We start from the raw sequence: 18,970 nt of genomic DNA on the forward strand, positions 1-18,970 counted from the left end.
CCCGCTTAACATTTCTCAACTTCAAGCTGTGTGACTGAGTTAACTACCAGTGAGAGCGCAGGATGACATGTGATGGGGTGCCAAATACATTAGAGGGTTACCAAGGCAACCGGAACCTAGAATGTACAGTAGCAAAGTGATGCCTGAAGAGCAAATTGCTCCCAGTCTGGACACCCCTTAAGTTTGAAATGACCACATTAGGCATTCTTAACCATAGCTGCTGACCTCTTACTCCCAAATAATGTCACAGGTGGTCACACTGATGACCATCAGGGGTGTGCCTCTCCACTGTTCTTCCAATATCTCACAGTCAGCTCACAATAAGCTCCTTGGTCCAGGGTCAACTGGGCAGTGAAACCTATCCTCACAACTTGGCTTAACAAAGAGTCCACTATCTACCGAAACCCATTTTTTATAATCCTCTACCTACTGCAGAGCAAGTCTTGATATTCAGAGACAGCCCTCGTGTGTACACTGTTTGCACTGCACATCAGTCGAACATTAGATTCTATAAATAAAACTTGATAAAAAGTATTCTGTCTGCTTATTGTACTATATTCATATTCCCTGTTGTGTCTGCAGATGACTCAAGGACTCGTACACGGTGGATCTACTCCAGCATTCTTACACACCACTAATGTGCCACAGCAAAGCACTGTGGGATACATTCAACAGCCACTAGCACAGCAGCAGCAACAGGCGCCGCAGCAACAGAGGCAATACCAACATTCCCAAAACCAGACTGGCAGCGTTTCAGAATATCGAAACATGCTGACTCGGTAGCGCTGTGGACTTGACCGGTGTGCTGAGATCTGCCTCTGTGACGTGGCCGTGAAGGTGGAAGCACTTTGTGTCACGTGGGAGTCAAAGTCGATGACAAGTTGGTTAAAAGTGGGGAAAACTGCTTGTTGTGATCTTTAGATGTGAAGCTGCCCTTTCCAGATGAAGCAGGCCTTTTACGTCACTGGCGAGAAACCACAAGCAGAGATTGCACTGACCCGACGTTGAACATCGGGGACCCGAAGAAGTGTGAGGTGCTGAGCCTTCATCTGCAGGCTACGTCGCACTCAGTGGGTCCATCAGTGAAACTGCTGGGACGAGTGGTTTATCAAAGCTCTTAAAAAGAAACTTTTTACATGTTTACACGTGGAACATTTTTGTCTAACAAAGTTTCCTTTAAGTGTCTGTTCACACTTAGGTACCACCTCCTACTCAAAAGTAGAGTATTTATTTTTGCCCAATAGTTGTTTATTTCATTAACTAATGGTGAGATTCTCAACACCCCTCCCCCTGGCGACATAACTTGAGTGAAAATGACAAATCTCACAATGGGATTTGTGTGCATGAGAACTCTACATTTCAGTTGGCTCCCATATTGTCCCCAAAACAAGGTATGTTCATGGTAGGTCACATGACAGGGGCTTTACGGTGAAACATGCAGTGGTAAAATGACCATCATATCAAAAAGGGTTGGTAAATACTAAGATGTCACACATGCTACAGGAGCATGCTCCAGTTTTTAGTAAGGTCTATCTAGATTTTTAAAGCCTCAATCTGGGACTGAAGAAGGGGTGCTGCAGCTATTGCACCACTTCCTCAAAAAGAACGACAACAGCAGATATTTGAAGTTACAAATTTTCGGTGCTTTTGATGAGCAGTGCGGGATGAGCCCTCTTTTGATAAACAACCTACCGAGTGAGTGGGGGGGGGGGGCTTAAAAAATGTGCCTTCAGCCGTGGTACATCCATGGCGCAGTTTGATGGTTTTGTCTGATTACGGCTTTAAAAATCCAGCTCAGGTCTATTTGGAATACAAAGTTATATTTTCATAAGGTTATAATTTATTATTTTGCTGCATTAGAGTTAAATACAAAATCCTAGATTTGTATTGGATATATGACAAATATATATTGGAAGATTAAGGTCCCCGGCTGTAAGGATAGTGTCTCATTCGCAAGTTGTCCATTTCCTGAAACCCTAATGAAATCATTTCATTTTTATTTATTACACTTATAATTGAAACACTACATGGGAATTTAATTTTTTTTAAACACAAAGGTTTGAATTGAGTTTTGTCTGTTTGTGTTTGTGCTTTAAACATTGAAAGGTCAACACTGGTCCTTGTGTCTTGCCCTATGAGTTTCACACAAACCGTTTTCAGTTCTCCATTCATCTGTATGGGCCAGCTGTGGTTTTACAATACAAAGCAATGCAGTGTAAGTTGAGTGTAAGCTTGGTGATTTGAATACAGGGTGGCAAAGTTTTGGGATTTTCACCAGATGACGATGGTCTCAGGAAGCGCACGTTCCATGATTATTACACAATTATTGTTATCGGTTACATAATAAACTTCAATTTTCAATGTAAATATTGGTTTAAAAAAAAGAAAAAATTATTCACTTTTAAAAATAAATATAAAAAACATGCAGGTGAGATTCTCTAGTCTGCTGTGACAAGGCCATTGCCATTATTAACCATCAGTTGTTACATCACGGTATAACACGAGAACGCTGTACCTGCACAGCTCTGTTTAAATATCTTCGAAACAGTGAAAATTAATTTAAGACATAAGACAATTTCATTCCTGTTTTTGTCTCTTTGAACGTCTGGGAAGGAAAACAAAGTACGCTCCAACCGTGACCACGTGACCTAAGTTATTAGCATCTGAAAAATGCAGACATGGAAGTACAGCAGCCTCTATTGCATTAAAAAAAAAAAGCCACCCATTTCACTTTATTGTATTCATGCATGAGAAACTGTCTGCAGATCTGGAAAGCAGTCCTGGCACCATTCCAGGATGTTCCAATCTTTTTTTTATGCAGTCCTACGTCTAACCTTTTATATTACCGTGCTTTTGCAGCGACGTGTCCAACTGCAGTCCTGTGTCCATCAATTCAAATCTAAAGCTAAATGTAAACATGCCCTTTGGCTGAAGTTGCAAATCCGCATGGTGTGTTGTCAGATTGTGACACGATGACTTCACGATGAGAAGAATGGAGTGCGTCAGTGTAGACAGATTAACGGTAGAACCACATTGCAAAAGTAAACTCCATAAAGAACATTCATTCATCTCTTATCTTGTTAATGACAATCTCACACAAACTGCCTGTGCGTTCCCAGTACAGCTCTGCGTTTCCTGAAATTCTCACTGTGCTACACTTTATTTAAAGCAGCCTGTGCGGCTCGATACGACAGCTTGGTCTCCACACCTCGAAGCTGAAGCTACTGTACTGGTGCTGTTCACGTTGGATAACAAGAAGCATCCGTCAGAACACTTTGAGCATGTCCATTCAGTGCCGTTTTACACTTTTCTATGTGCAATGTCAAACTGAAGAGAAGAATGTTAATTTATAGTTTTAAATATTTCAGAACAGATGTATATAGAGGTGTATAATAAGCCGCTGTACCATGTAATTTATATGGATATATATTTTTTAATGAAAATGCCCTAACATTCCCTTAACCGTTTATATCAGCAGTATCTTTCTTTAAAGGGTGTCCACTATACACTACGACTGCAGTGATCACACTTTATAGTCTGTCTGCATGGGAATGTGGTGCAGAGTGGTAGCTCCTCACAAGCACGAGGCATGAGGTGAAACACGAGAGCCTAACAAAGAAGCTCTGTAGTATCATGTGTTCAAAATAACGAAGAGATTAAATAAAGAAGATGAATCCTTATTGTGGGGTGCAGAAACAGCTCTCCAACTGTGCAGACTTCACACAGTAATTCAGCCAAAAAAAAGGGGAAAAAGTGCAATTGTACAGGATTATCAAAATACTTCTGATGGGTAAAATCAAGTTTCATTCTCCATTTATTCATGTCTATGCTTCTACAAGTGTGGCAAAGAAAGTAAAGATGTTACTCAGCAGTGCAGAGGTGCCATAGACAACTATAGCTGTTTTCTTTCATTATTCAATAGTTATCAATACCATACTTTCAGACGGTGGTAGTAAAATCTCTCCTTGAGTTAATTTTACAGAATCCAGGAAATATTTCGGTCCATGTCTTTATACAAAATTGTTGTCTTGTTTGCCTTGCAGAGGTGGTTGAGGGAACTGCTGTTCATTGAAACGCCACTGTGCTCAATCGCGATGGTTTTGCTCTGGATGCGAGACGATGTTTCGTGTTTTTTTTTTGTTTTTTTTTTCTTTTTCCTTGTAGGTGTGTATTGCTTCGTTGAAGTTGTAAATAATCCATCCACTCAGTCAGTACTGTTGTTCCTTTTAGTCAAGTTTTAATGCTTTCCCCAACAGTAGCTACCTTTTTATTTTGATGTCTGCACCTTTCACAATGCTCTTCTTCCTCCTGGATGTTGCCATTGAGTGTCACTGTTTTTGAAGGTATGTGAATTTAATCACATTTAACTTGTATTTTCCTTTTTTTCTGATCTGTAAAATAATGACTGACACCCTCAGTGTGAGAGTGGGCAGTCAGGTCAATGCTTTCTGTGTGAGATTTGCCAGGACATGAACAAAATAAACCTGGTATTCAGCCATTTCTGCAGTTTCAGTGCAGAAACTAACATTGAATATATTGTATAATAGAATGTAAAAAAGCAAAAACAAAAAACAAAACTTTAGGCTACATAGTTGTTTATTTTATATGTCTAATAGATTACATATGTATGTTACATGATTTTAAAATTAAAGTAATTTTGTAACAGATGAAGTGTCTTATTAGAGGAGGTGAGGCTTATTTTGCGTTCGAGTTGGTGTTGCACAGTCACTTGTATGGCTCGTTTTCTTTCTGTATTTACCATCAAAATAAGCTTTAAAAGATACTGTTAACATTGTTTTAAAAGAAATTTAAAAATTACGTTTACATTCGAAAATATCTTGATATTAATAATGATACTGAAATATTTATAAAAAATAAATCAACCTGAATATTGTGAAATATTTCAAAATAAATATTTTTAAACATATGCATGTTATTCTGAGTTTTACTTAGAAAGTTATCCATCAGGAGGGATATTTCTCATCAGCTTTGAGTTCTTGGTGCAAAAAAATAAAAAATAAAGGCACATTTTCATTTTCACACCACAAAGTTGTTCCCTGTGGAAACATTTTAATGGTAAAAATATACACTTCAAGTAAATAAAAAAAATGTTATAAATTATTTAACATTCAATGTACATATAACAGGGAATCTCTTTCTATTGCTCCTTCTATTTTAAATAACTGTTAAGTTACATGATTAATGCTGATATTTACATGCCGCACTTGCTCTCGTGTACCTTCTAGTCAAGAGAAACCTCCGTCAACCTGTACACCTTGCTGATCATGACTTCCACCTTATCTCCACCCAGGTGACAAAGGTCAAGGATGCACACGACATGTGTGTCTTCAAGCTCACTGGCAGTTGCCAAGATTTCCTCTGCAGGAAAAAAAACAAAAAACACACATTTTAAATATTAAGTGTAAAAGATGCATGTGTCAGCAAATGCTTCCTGAATGGATATTGTCTCCCCCACAGTGACTACCTGGCCTGGGAAGAGTCTCTTCACTGTTGTTGGCAGTGTTGCTGAGAGAACAGAGGAAACCAGATGAAAGGCAGGACAGCATCGTGTTGCCATGTGGATCCTGAGGAAGGCCCACAGCCTGTGGCTCGCTGGAGCTAACAACAGGAATATACGCAGCATCAACAGCTATCTGCTTATTAATGCCTGCCAGGGAAATAAAAACAGAAAAAATAAGTTAATTGGGAATTCATTTCCAAATGTATATTTTTTTTACTCCTACTACCACCAGATAAGCTTTGCAGTTTCAGTTTCAATTTTATTTCTATAGCACATTTAAAAGACCCAGGTACATCAAAGTGCTTCACAGACGAGCCGCATTTGCGGGGTTACAGCAGTAAAGGAGCAGGAAAATACAATTATCAGCAAAAGAAAATACAGTTATAAGATGGTGACGTGGCAACAAGCATGAACCGGGGAAAAGTTAAAAACTAAGTTGTTTGGAAGGCAAGCTTAAACAGGTGGGTTTTTAAACGTGATTTAAAGGATTGGATGGATTCCGACACACAGACATCAATCGGCAAGCTGTTCCAGAGTTTTGGTGCGGCAAAAGCAAAAGCTCGATCCCCCCTACTCCTCCGTCGAGACATTGGTTGCATTTGCATGATTCATAGTCCAAAGAAATTCTGATTTCTTTAATACTGGCCCCTTCTTCAGTCCCTCAGTTGATCCACTGTATAAAACATGATTTCTTTCCTCTCCCTTTAGGTAAACTTTCCTCTCATTGCCTTCCCTTGTCAAACAAAGGGTTGGGCTGCAGGTGGGTAAGGCTCCTGTGCTCACAGAGCTCACACAGTCTGAGCTGTGTCTCTGAGATATATTACATATATCTCTTTCTTTATCAAATATAGCTAAAAGAGGCAAAAACAGTTTGAAAATGAGTCTAAGGCCTGAGCTTTTGGCTTAGAGACACTATTTTGCGCATATGTTGACCTGACTGTTAATTGTTAAGAAAAAGTCTAGCAGGTCTACCTTATTGGTTTATATATCACCATTCTTCTAATATTAAAAAAGCGCTGCTCATCATTAAAGATTTTTGTTTTCACACCATTTCTAGACGTTGGTTTTCATCCATAACTGAAGGAAGTCCTAGCTAACAGTGTAGGCGGGGTTACACAATGCTGTGATTGTAAAAGCGATGTTTAACTATACAACTAAAGGAGACCAGAAGGCACAGGAGCAATGTTAAAAGAAGCAGATCAAACCTAATAATACAAGATCATATAAATTCTGGTCTTTTCTAAAGGTGGCTCAGGGCTCAGACCTCTGACTGTGTGATTGTGTTTCCACTGACAGTGAGTTTCCAGCTCACAATGACTGATGACGCATATGTAATATAATAAAGATCTGTTTGCTTTGGCTATTCAGGACTAAATGAATAAGACCGAAAGTTTTTGTCTGGTTGAGACTCTTAATAAGAAAGAAAGTAAGAAAATGTAAGAAAGAAAAAGTTTGTGATGACATTTAAAAAAAAAAAGAAAAAAAAAAAGAGTATTATGCAGGGAATAAGACGATATTCCACTGAGGCTGAAGTGGCCGGAACAGCAAAGAATATGTTTTTAAGTTTTGGGTGTCACCACTGGGTTACTTCACCTAATATTGTTACGTGGTAGTATCCTGGACAAAGCACAGGAGAGAGAGTGTCAGCAGTCCGCAGTGGTGTCCACCGTGTTGGCTGAAGGTTGCTCCACTGCAGCAGGACGTTCTTCTCATCAAGCGTGAACCTCCGACAGATGCTGTCCTGCCACAGACCGCCTTGACACAAATGCTCGGACACTTCTTGTTGTTGCCTCACCCAGCTGCTGCTTTCCCATGATAAATCGTTAGAGTCTGGTGAGAGACAAACGTATCAGCATGCCAATATATCAGGAAGCAGAGTTAGATGTGTATTTAAGGTGCAGCAATTCACCTGGATTTGGATTTTCAGCTTGCAGACTGAGTCCCACTTGTTGAACTTCCTCAAATGCAGAGTTGCTCTCTTCTTCCGCCTGCTCTTCACCCTCGTTTGTATTTTTACGTCCAGCGTTCCTGCAGAAGACAAATGAGCTCAGACTGGTTGATACATAAATGTTGTGTTACCTGCTGAGTTGTTGTTACCTTTTAGCTGGAATGTTACCGCAATTCAAGGAGGATTGTGTGGTTTTACTGGAAAACATGTTACATTAAATGTAATGAGTGGGTTAAAATTAAATAATGACTCAGCATCAAGCTCAAAAATCTGAAAGTCAGGATTCAATCCTACCTTATTTGAATTCTTCTTTTCCTTCTGCTCTCAGAGCTGCTGTCAGTACAGTGAGACGTTAAACTCTCCACAAAAGTCTGCTTTGTTGTTGAGGAATGACTGGGGTACGTCACAGTTTGATCACACACATCAGTGGAAGCACTGGGCACCTGCAGAAAACCAGCTGACTTGTTTTATATTGTTAATGGCAACTGCTTTTGGGAAGACGATTTAAAATAAGGTCGTTCACCTCTTTGTCTTTTAGTCCCTGTGGCTCTGGAGTCTTTGGGGTTTCCATGTACTGCACTGCTGCGATCTGACCTTGGATTGCGAGTTTCTTGTGTTCTCTGTACTGCAGGGTTTCTAACTCTCTCTTCAAATCAGCTGCAGCAACCAGAGGAACTTGAGCTGAAGGGAAAGAATAAAGTCAGAACCTATGCTGACAATGAAACTAAATCATTTTTGCTGCAGGACAAAGATGTAAACACGAGTACGGTGATATATTTTATGAAATAAAGCTGTAACACATGATCTGAAAAACAATGTAAGCTAACATGCAACTACACACACCATCAGCCATTGACTGTGTAAACATCGCTGGGGGGCGAGGGTAGCGGTAATAGCCACCAACAGCTGTTTTCTGGAGGACAACATTGTCCTTCAGAGTCTTGGTCCACTGGATGAAGCTCTTCACTCTGGGGTCATTCACGTACGGCTGACCTTTATGGTAACCTGTTGTTGTTTAGACACATCATTTACAGTTCACTTACACAATCAATTTGCCACATTATCAGGTACTTATTGTTCCAGCTTGTTCTAACCTGTGATGAACGTCTCAGTCTCACAGCTGCTCGTGAGGTACGGCAACGAGCCTTCCACATGACAAACCCTCATCTGAGTGCAAACCAGGTAGGTCACTATGGAATAGAGGATATATTTTAAAAAAAAACTGGCATGCTTACAGTGTGGCAGCAGACTTGACACAGCTGACTTACTCGGACAAATATGACTGAAGATTTCTGCTTGAGAAGTGGAAAAAAGCTCCAAAATAAAAGGATGGTCAGATGTTCCATCCACTGCATGTACCCAGCGATACGTCCAGTACTTTTCTGGACCTAACAAGGTGAACACCACCGACCAAAATAAATTCTTTCAATTATCAAAAACCACTTCCAGGCAACAGACAAGATAAGAACATTTCTTACCTTTCCCTTTACTCTTCACTCTTTCAACACGGCCAACAAATGTCACCAAACCAATTATATCACATGCTGAATTGTTGGCCAGCTTCTCCAACTCTGACCTGTGAGCATCAAAAACATCAGGCAGCAGTTGTTTAGGCGAAACTCAAAACAACTTCTTCATTTTGTAGGAACAAACACGTCGGTTTTTGTAGAATAGGGACAAACAGCAAATAGAGTCCTGCATGCTGTCTAAACACACTGTAATAAATCTAATTTCCCAAACACTGTAATAACTGATTTATTTGCAATGTTTCTACACTAGACTTCATCAAGCAAACTCTAAACTGGAATGTTCAAAATATATTGATGTTTGTAAGTTAGAAATGATGTGGTAGTTTGCAGTAATGCATAAATCAATACTTGCAGCACTGAATCCATGCCTTAGGTGCAGATAACAGAGAGATACATGTAAGACAGTAGACTAACTAATATGGTTCTAATTCATTACCGAGCAGTGAACTGGTAGGAAATGTCAGGCAGTCCCCACTGAGGAAGTATGCTCTTTGGTGAGACCACGGTGATGACTGAAGCTGGGTTGCGAGGGTTCAGGCAGATTTCTTGGAAAAAAACACATGCAGACGACAGTTTATAGGTCTTTACAAAAGCCATGTAAACACTAAATGGTGAATAAATACCAAAACAAATCAACAGAAAATTTATCATTTATATATGAAAATACAGATTCTAAGATAGTGTATTGATAGTATATGGTAATTTTTTTTTCACAGAAAACAGTGCTACTATATTTTTTAAAAATTACTGATTATCATCAGTAGTTACGTACATACCGACAGAGTTAAAGGTCTTCATTCTATGGTGGTCCATTTGGGGGCGTGACCGGTTTGAATAACTCTGTTTCAGAGTGTAATTTTGAAGGTACAACACTGTGCCAACATTCAGTCGCTGGTAAAACTCGGGACAAAGTTCGTTCCAAAGCACAAGGGACATTGTGCCACTCTGGTCAGCAACTTCAAAGTATGCCTGAAATATGATGACATATGAGGTGAAAACATTTAAACTATGCTCTGTCACAACATGAACGTATATTACAAAAAACTGAGATCTTGTTCACATCACACCTGGTATGGGTAATCAATCTTGAGGCCAAACTTTCCATAATACCTTAACCTGGATTTGTGTATGATTTTCACCAGGAGAGGGAGGGGCTTCCACGTGTTTTTGAAGGATGAGTCCAGGCTAGAAAGAAGTGTAACCTTGGACACTGTTGGAATCAAGACATTACAGAAAACCCATTGTCGTTAATTTTACTACAAAGTAATAGTAACTAAAACTTTTGTTTACTATAATTTTATAGAAATATATATATATGTTTCTGTATGTTTACTTTGTCTGTGTGCAAGTGTTTTACGTGAGTACATTTTAATTTTGTTAATGCAATCTACATCTGTTTTTAAGTATCTGTGTTGCTGCCCTGTTGGTCAGGTCTCCCGTTTAAAAGAGATCTTTGATCTCAATGGGACTGCATCGCCAAGCATCCGATTAGTAGATGACCTGCTCTACCTCCTGAGCTGAACTCCAAAATCTAATACCTTAGGTTATTTCCCCATGTTAAGCCTTTTCCTGTGATGGTCATTTATAATCTTTTATTTTTTTCTGAGGTCTAGGAGATAAATCAAAACCAACCTATCAATCAATAGAGGACATTATTTTTGGTTATACACCACATCCTGCCTTTAAGCCACTTAATTGCCTCCTTATTTATGAGTTTATCAATTCCCCCTGCAAATAGCAAAGTTCACTGTAGTGTTATAAATTATAGGTGACACAATAATGATATAAACAACACAATGTGAGAGTGAGGGAGGGGTTGAGATAGCAGTATCTCACCGTCCAGCACAGTATCAGCTGAAGGGGATCCTGACATCCAGATGTCGCCCTCTGGGTCGTCGTTGTTCCAAAGTGACAGGTAATGTTTGCGGCTCACCTGAAGGGGGACATCACTTTGCAGGACCACGCTCCTCTCCATTCCCTGCTTGACCAGCATGGGCAGTGAACTGACAGTGTTTACACGAGCCAGCACAGCAGATCTTTTTGCAGCACATCTGAGCTGTTCAATGCAGATGTAGCCATGTCCCAGCCTCCTTTCGTTGTAAACAAAGGAGCACTGCGTGATGCTGATGTCAGACCCGGTCTTTAGGCTGTTGCTGTGCACCAGATGATTCAAACTGGGGTGAAGGAAGCATTTAGCTCGCCAGACTCCATCTGTGACTGTCACATCGTAGCTGTAGCTGTCGAGCTGCTGCCCTTCGGTTTGCTCGGACAGGTATCTCTGAAGTGCGATGACAGCGACAGGAGCTGCCTCCTCAGTTTTCAGTTTCAAGCTCTGTGTAGATGATAACCGCTCCAAAGTCCTCTGGAGGAAAGACGCCTGAGTGACACCACTCACCACTGAAGAAGAAGACGAGTTATCCTCCATCACAAATGTGTAATTAAAGCAGTTAGTTGGTCGGGTAGTTAGCCGTCTTCTGTCACTCTCACATGTTAGCTTGTTGGCTAAAGTTGTCTTGCTAGTATTAGCAATAACTAAACTAAACTAAATGCGTTTAACATTACTGGGGAAAAAAAACTTTCCGAGTTCGCCCAACAGTAGACTTATCTTACAAGCAATGCGTCATACACAACTTATTGCATTTTCAGGAGGCTTCTTCACCTGTGAAGTTGCAGTTAACGTTAGCTAACGTTACAAACATCGCGGCTTGATGGCGTCACTATTAGCCTCGAAAACCAAAACATGTACAAATACAAAGAAACACACTTAATACACACACGCAGTTTATATGTGTAACCCTGCCATGTCAAATTATTTAATATAACTTCGAAAAGAACTGCCTACTGTACTAAAGGGAAATTCCTGCTTTCAAAATCCGCGCTTTACCTAACAAGGACCATTTGATATGACGTCACCAGAGCGCCTTGCGTAATTTTGTAGTTTTTAAAAATACAATCATGATTCCAAACGTTTTCCCTTTTAACTAACAAGGAGTATTATATTTTACTGACAGGAACATGCACTTTACACATTAGAGACCAGACACGTGTTTCATATGTCCTCACCCAATAAAATGAAACATACATTACCCCAAAATTAATTTCATATCACAGTATATAACAGAGAACACCTTGTATAAAAACTTGTTTCCTCCAGTGAAAATTAAATTAAATTTAAAAAAAAATTAAATAGCATTTTTTTTTGTTGTCCATAGTTTAAAATTTCAGGGATTATCCCAAAATGTCCATTTAGTAACTCAAATGTTAGAGGAAATAACTTGAAACTATCCATCCATTCGCTTCCGCTTATCCTCTTCAGGGTCGCGGGGGGCGCTGGAGTCTATCCCAGCTGTCATAGGGCGAGAGGCGGGGTACACCCTGGACAGGTCACCAGTCTGTCGCAGGGCCAACACACAGGGACAGACAACCATTCGCACTCACATTCACTCGCTCATTCACACCTAGTGGCAATTTGAATTATCCAATTAACCTATCCCCACAAGCTGCATGTCTTTGGACGGTGGGAGGAAACCGGAGTACCCGGAGGGAACCCACGCAAACACGGGGAGAACATGCAAACTCCACACAGAAAGACCCCGGCCTGATGGTGGAATTGAACTCAGGACCTTCTTGCTGTGCGGCAACAGTGCTAACCACTGTGCCACCGTGCTGCTTGAAACTATTAAGTCAGAATTTTTAAATAATAACCCAAAACTTTCTTTTCAACAACAGACAGAAGCTTCCATAAACACAACTAAAGGAGCCTTCTTACTCAGTTTCATCTGATTTCTTTTAGATATCATAGCAGACTAAAACTTCCTGATATAAGCTTATTCAGCTATTACAAAATACCACCTCGCTAATAGTTAAAGAAAACTATAAACAGAACAAAAATGACCATTACCCTCCAAAAGCCTTCAGAACAAACACTAAATGTGTTTGATGTGCAGCCGTCAGTATTACTCCCTAAATTGGCTTTGGTTCATCAAATCCCTGGATGAAATTTGCTCTACAGACAAGACAAGATGAAAAAGACCTGTCTGCATTTTCCAGCATCTCATTACATTTATTTATGTGAAAATGGAAAATGAAGCTTCAGAAACTGAACTTGTTGGCTTCTGTGACTCATGAGATGATAAAAGCTACAGATGCTTTAAAAACAAAAATCTCACTGTACATAACCTACACAGAACCTAACATTGGCAAGACAGAGATTAGCTGGTGAACACTGGAGAATTCAACAGGAAACAACAGCCTAATATTTCCCTCAGGAGCTGGAAGCCAAAAACAAAAATAAAAGAGTGAATTTTGTTTTTGATGTTTGTCAGTTGGACACATATGCAGTGTGGCCAGGAAAACCTGTGATCTGTACCCCAGAGAAGAAAAGCACGGAAACTGTGCGCACTTAGCAAAGACAAGGTCGAAAGGTGTATATACTGGTCTTTTACCACAAGTGCTTCCAAATTAGGACCCCCCCCCCAAAAAAAAAAAATAAAACAAGTTGGCAGTATATGTTAGTGTTATACACACTAAATAAGTAGTGAAGATCACTAAAAGATACAATACAGCAACTTGCTCTGTTCACTGTGAAGCAGCTGATCTCAAGTTTGATTCCACACAAGGAACAAAATAACAGAGAGCCTGTGCTAGTTGAGCAGCAGTTATGAAGACAGTTGTTTGATGCTAAATCGTCTGTCAAGATATAAGTATTCTGGGGCAAGACACCCACAAGGCACACAATGCTAAGGCCAATTCCTGCCATCAGATGCACATGAAAACATTAGGATGCAAAGGCGAAAGAAATAAATGTAAGCCCAGCCAGTCGCAAAAGCGATCCTGGAAACAAGCCCTGGTGTGAGACACTATCAAACGGCACTGACAACCTTACAAGATGCAAAGGTTTTTCCATTGTTTCCAGTTGTGCAGCAGACCAGACCTTAATCAGAGACGCTGTCATCTCTGTAATGAGAGGATCTAGGACCAGATGTTGATAGAGCTGAGGTGAGGCCTGAGGTTGAGAGTGCCAGCTCTTCAGGGTGCTGCTCCAAACTCACTCTTTGTCTCTTTGTACTTACCTGCTCTACACAATCTTCTTCCCTGTCCCTCTTTGTGGAGATCAAGGGAGTGGCCTCTTCTGCTCTGTGAGACACTGAGGGTTCTGGTGAGGCAGTGAGAGCAAAGAAAGCGGGAACAACGGCAGCTCTCCATCCCTCCCAAAAATCTTCATCTGGGTACTCCTGGACAAGTGGAGAAAGAGGCCACACTTCCACATTTTCATCTTCTGTGTCCAGCTCAGCCTCATCTATGAAGGAGTACCCAGAATCCTCACTGGTCCAATTTTCCCAGTCCCAAGTTCCTCGGTGTCCACATCTCGGCCGGCCTTACCTGGTCCACAAACATTTTCCACCAGGTAGGAAATCCAAAACAAAGGCTGTACTTTTTCAGGAAGCTGCAGCAGGCCCAATTGGCCCAAAAGGCCCAGAGACTGCTAATTAACTTCTACCGCTCCACCATCGAGAGTCTTCTGACCTACTGCTCCACACTGGTTCAACGGCTGTACTGTGGAGGACAAGAGGAAACTGCAGGGTGTGGTGAGGTCGGCAGAGTGGACAACTGTCACTTCACTAGCCCTACTCCGAGACATTTATACTGGCAGCCTTCAGCGGAAAGCCAGTATCATCATCATGGACCCCTCACACCCTGGACACTGACTCCCATATATACAGGTCCTTCTCAAAAAATTAGCATATTGTGATAAAGTTCATTATTTCCTGTAATGTACTGATAAACATTAGACTTTCATATATTTTAGATTCATTACACACAACTGAAGTAGTTCAAGCCTGGTATTGTTTTAATATTGATGATTTTGGCATACATAACTCATGAAAACCCAAAATTCCTGTCTCAAAAAAATTAGCATATTTCATCCGACCAATAAAAGAAAAGTGTTTTTAATACAAAAAAAGTCAACCTTCAAATAATTATGTTCAGTTATGCACTCAATACTTGGTCGGGAATCCTTTTGCAGAAATGACTGCTTCAATGCGGCGTGGCATGGAGGCAATCAGCCTGTGGCACTGCTGAGGTGTTATGGAGGCCCAGGATGCTTCGATAGTGGCCTTAAACTCATCCAGAGTGTTGGGTCTTGCGTCTCTCAACTTTCTCTTCACAATATCCCACAGATTCTCTATGGGGTTCAGGTCAGGAGAGTTGGCAGGCCAATTGAGCACAGTAATACCATGGTCAGTAAACCATTTACCAGTGGTTTTGGCACTGTGAGCAGGTGCCAGGTCGTGCTGAAAAATGAAATCTTCATCTCCATAAAGCGTTTCAGCAGATGGAAGCATGAAGTGCTCCAAAATCTCCTGATAGCTAGCTGCATTGACCCTGCCCTTGATAAAACACAGTGGACCAACACCGGCAGCTGACATGGCACCCCAGACCATCACTGACTGTGGGTACTTGACACTGGACTTCAGGCATTTTGGCATTTCCCTCTCCCCAGTCTTCCTCCAGACTCTGGCACCTTGATTTCCGAATGACATGCAAACGTTGCTTTCATCCGAAAAAAGTACTTTGGACCACTGAGCAACAGTCCAGTGCTGCTTCTCTGTAGCCCAGGTCAGGCGCTTCTGCCGCTGTTTCTGGTTCAAGAGTGGCTTGACCTGGGGCATGCAGCACCTGTAGCCCATTTCCTGCACACGCCTGTACACGGTGGCTCTGGATGTTTCTACTCCAGACTCAGTCCACTTCTTCCGCAGGTCCCCCAAGGTCTGGAATCGGTTCTTCTCCACAATCTTCCTCAGAGTCCGGTCACCTCTTCTCGTTGAGCAGCGTTTTCTGCCACACTTTTTCCTTCCCACAGACTTCCCACTGAGGTGCCTTGATACAGCACTCTGGGAACAGCCTATTCGTTCAGGAATTTCTTTCTGTGTCTTACCCTCTTGCTTGAGGGTGTCAGTGATGGCCTTCTGGACAGCAGTCAGGTCGGCAGTCTTACCCATGATTGCGGTTTTGAGAACCAGGCTGGGAGTTTTTAAAAGCTTTAGGAATCTTTTGCAGGTGTTTAGAGTTAATTCGTTGATTCAGATGGTTAGGTTAATAGCTCGTTTAGAGAACCTTTTCATGATATGCTAATTTTTTGAGATAGGAATTTTGGGTTTTCATGAGTTATGTATGCCAAAATCATCAATATTAAAACAATGAAAGGCTTGAACTACTTCAGTTGTGTGTAATGAATCTAAAATATATGAAAGTCTAATGTTTATCAGTACATTACAGGAAATAATGAACTTTAACACAATATGCTAATTTTTTGAGAAGGACCTGTATATATATATATATATATATATATATATATATATATATATATATGGATTATATATATGTATACATATACATATACATATATATATATATATATATATATATATATATATATATATATATAGATATATATATAGATATATATATATAGATAGATAGATATATGTGTGTGTGTGTGTGTGTGTGTATAGGTGTGAATGCATATGTACGCATGTGTATTTATATCTTCTACGTATCTTTTTTGTGTAGATGCCTATGTTACTGTGTAGGTACATACGTTATTGTGTATTACACACATTGTGTGTTACACACATTCCCTGAGTAGGTACCCTTAAACGTATGTCTATTTTATCATCTTCGCCTATCCTAAAAGAATCTGAATCTAAATCTACATTCAACAGAGAGATGCCAAACTGTGTTTCATTCTTATTGTAACAGTGACAATAAAGATCTATTCTATTTTATTCCATTCTATTCTAACTTTACTGTTCAGTGCCATGTCAAGGTAGAAACAACCTAAATAAAAATGTAAAATGTTCAATGATTTTATCATTTCATCTGGAAGTGATCTTGTTGAACTATTAGAAAAATACACTGGTCAAGCTCAGGATATTATAATATAACAATATTGTTCTAGACACATTCCTTTATTTTAATGAGATGTCATAAACAAGTGCTATCAAAGGAAATCCACAATTTATTTTGAAGTGCCATCTAATTTTAATTCATCTCTTCTGGATTAAAAAAACATTTTCTCAAAATGTAAAGATACATATTGTTATGGACCAATTGGAAAAACAGGAGTCGTCACAGGAATTATTAGAAAAATATGTTTTTTATTTATTTAACCCAAAAAGTTACATTTACAAAAACAATAAATGTTAAGCTCATAAAAGAGGTCAAAGAAACAGAACTAAACTCAGGCAAAGAACTGTGAACTTGAGAAAGCAACTGACTGCCCAAACAAACATAACTGACCTAAACAGGGAATGACACACAAGGATATATATAATGGTTGATCAGGTCACTATGACACAACAGGGGTAACTAAACACAACACAATCAAGAACCGTTAAAAAAGATGCAGTACAGTCCAGTTAATAAACTAAACACCAAAGAAGAAAATCAAAAACACTAAACCCTGAACTCAAATATTTAGTTAAATATAAAAGCTCGTTTAACTAAAGAAAATACACTTTCTCCCCCCTCCCCTCCAGCAGGAAGTGGAGGTGCAGTCCACCATCTTTATTCTGGCAACTCTCAGGGATAATGGCAGGTAAGAAACCGGTAAAAGAAGCAAAGATTCATCAGAATCACAAAACAACAAAAAAAACCCAAATGAATTGTTATAAATATGTAGGTAAACTAAATGTGCGCACTAACAAATAGAACAAATCAATAAACTTACTGCAAACTAAAGTGTGTCATTGTGCTTAGATGAAGGAATGAATAAAAATACATGAGACTGTAGAGATGACAGGTGACTTCAGGAGACATCCCTCAAAACTGCTCCCCCTCACCATATTAGACAGCCCGGTGGCTACTGTGGAAAACTTCAAGTTCCTGGGTAACACCATCTCCCAGGGCCTGAAGTGGGAGACCAACATCGCCTCCATCCTCAAAAAGACACAGCAGAGTATGTACTTTCTGAGACAACTGGGAGTACAGTCTTCCACAGGAGCTGCTGATCCAGTTCTACACTGCAGTCATTGAGTCTGTCCTGTGCTCCTCCATCACAGTCTGGTATGGAGCAGCCACTAAACAGGACGGGTGCAGACTGCAGCGGACTGTACGGGCAGCAGAAAAGATCATCGGCGCCCCCCTGCCCTCCATCCAGGACCTGCACCTCTCAAGAACCAGGAAACAGGCAGAGAACATCATCACAGACCCCTCACAGCCTGGACACAGTTTTTTTGACCTGCTGCCCTTTGGCAGATGGTATAGAAGCCTACAGACCAGGACCACCCGACACAAGAACGGTCATTTAATTTCTGTAATCCTGTATTTTCTGTATATAAGATTTAGATTAGTTATTTTATTGTTGGTTTATACACATTTGTATATACAGTCAGGTCCATAAATATTGGGACATCGACACAATTCTAACATTTTTGGCTCTATACACAACCACAATGGATTCCAAATGAAACGAACAAGACATGCTTTAACTGCAGAGTGTCAGCTTTTATTTGAGGGTATTTACATCCAAATCAGGTGAACAGTATAGGAATTATGACAGTTTGTATATGTGCCTCCCACTTCTTAAGGGACCAAAAGTAATGGGACAATTGGCTTCTCAGCTGTTCCATGGCCAGGAGTGTGTTATTCCCTCATTACCCCAATTACAATGAACAAATAAAAGGTCCAGAGTTCATTTCAAGTGTGCTGTTTGCTTTTTGAACCTGTTGCTGTCAACTGCCAGGATGAGATCCAAAGAGCTGTCACTACCAGTGAAGCAAGCCATCATTAGGCTGAAAAAACAAAACAAACCCATCAGAGAGATTGCAAAAACATCAGGCGTGGCCAAAACAACTGTTTAGAACATTCCCAAAAAGAAGGAACGCACTGGTGAGCTCAGCAACACCAAAAAACTAGGAAGACCACGGGACACAACTGTGGTGGATGACCAAAGAATCCTTTCCCTGG

General features: G+C 40.3%; 2 protein-coding genes across 7 annotated transcripts in view; one reads left to right on the plus strand and one right to left on the minus strand.

The window, feature by feature from the left end:
* The window catches only part of npas2 (neuronal PAS domain protein 2), a 44,030-nt gene extending 39,532 nt beyond the window's left edge, over positions 1-4,498 (plus strand). For all 5 annotated transcript variants that reach the window (XM_063488512.1, XM_063488516.1, XM_063488515.1 and 2 more), the window contains one exon: positions 583-4,498. In XM_063488512.1, the coding sequence (XP_063344582.1) occupies positions 583-783 (201 nt within the window). In that variant the 3' untranslated portion in view covers positions 784-4,498. The remainder of the gene's footprint in view (positions 1-582) is intronic.
* A 476-nt stretch (positions 4,499-4,974) lies between these two features.
* radx (RPA1 related single stranded DNA binding protein) lies at positions 4,975-11,709 on the minus strand. 2 transcript variants are annotated; one of them, XM_063488518.1, is made up of 15 exons: positions 10,835-11,709; positions 10,066-10,208; positions 9,775-9,967; positions 9,435-9,543; positions 8,948-9,045; positions 8,738-8,857; positions 8,564-8,659; positions 8,313-8,474; positions 7,993-8,150; positions 7,764-7,912; positions 7,619-7,666; positions 7,431-7,549; positions 7,115-7,351; positions 5,486-5,668; positions 4,975-5,379 (listed from the first exon to the last, which is right to left on the minus strand). In XM_063488518.1, exons 1-15 carry the CDS (start codon positions 11,421-11,423, stop codon positions 5,243-5,245), a joined length of 2,541 nt encoding a protein of 846 aa, XP_063344588.1. In that variant the 5' UTR covers positions 11,424-11,709; the 3' UTR covers positions 4,975-5,242. The 2 variants fall into 2 exon arrangements, with proteins under 2 accessions (XP_063344588.1, XP_063344589.1); XM_063488519.1 differs by lacking the exon at positions 8,738-8,857.
* Positions 11,710-18,970: the final 7,261 nt, after the last annotated feature.

This window comes from Pelmatolapia mariae, linkage group LG10_11 (assembly GCF_036321145.2).
Source record: "Pelmatolapia mariae isolate MD_Pm_ZW linkage group LG10_11, Pm_UMD_F_2, whole genome shotgun sequence".
NCBI classification, from domain to species: domain Eukaryota; kingdom Metazoa; phylum Chordata; class Actinopteri; order Cichliformes; family Cichlidae; genus Pelmatolapia; species Pelmatolapia mariae.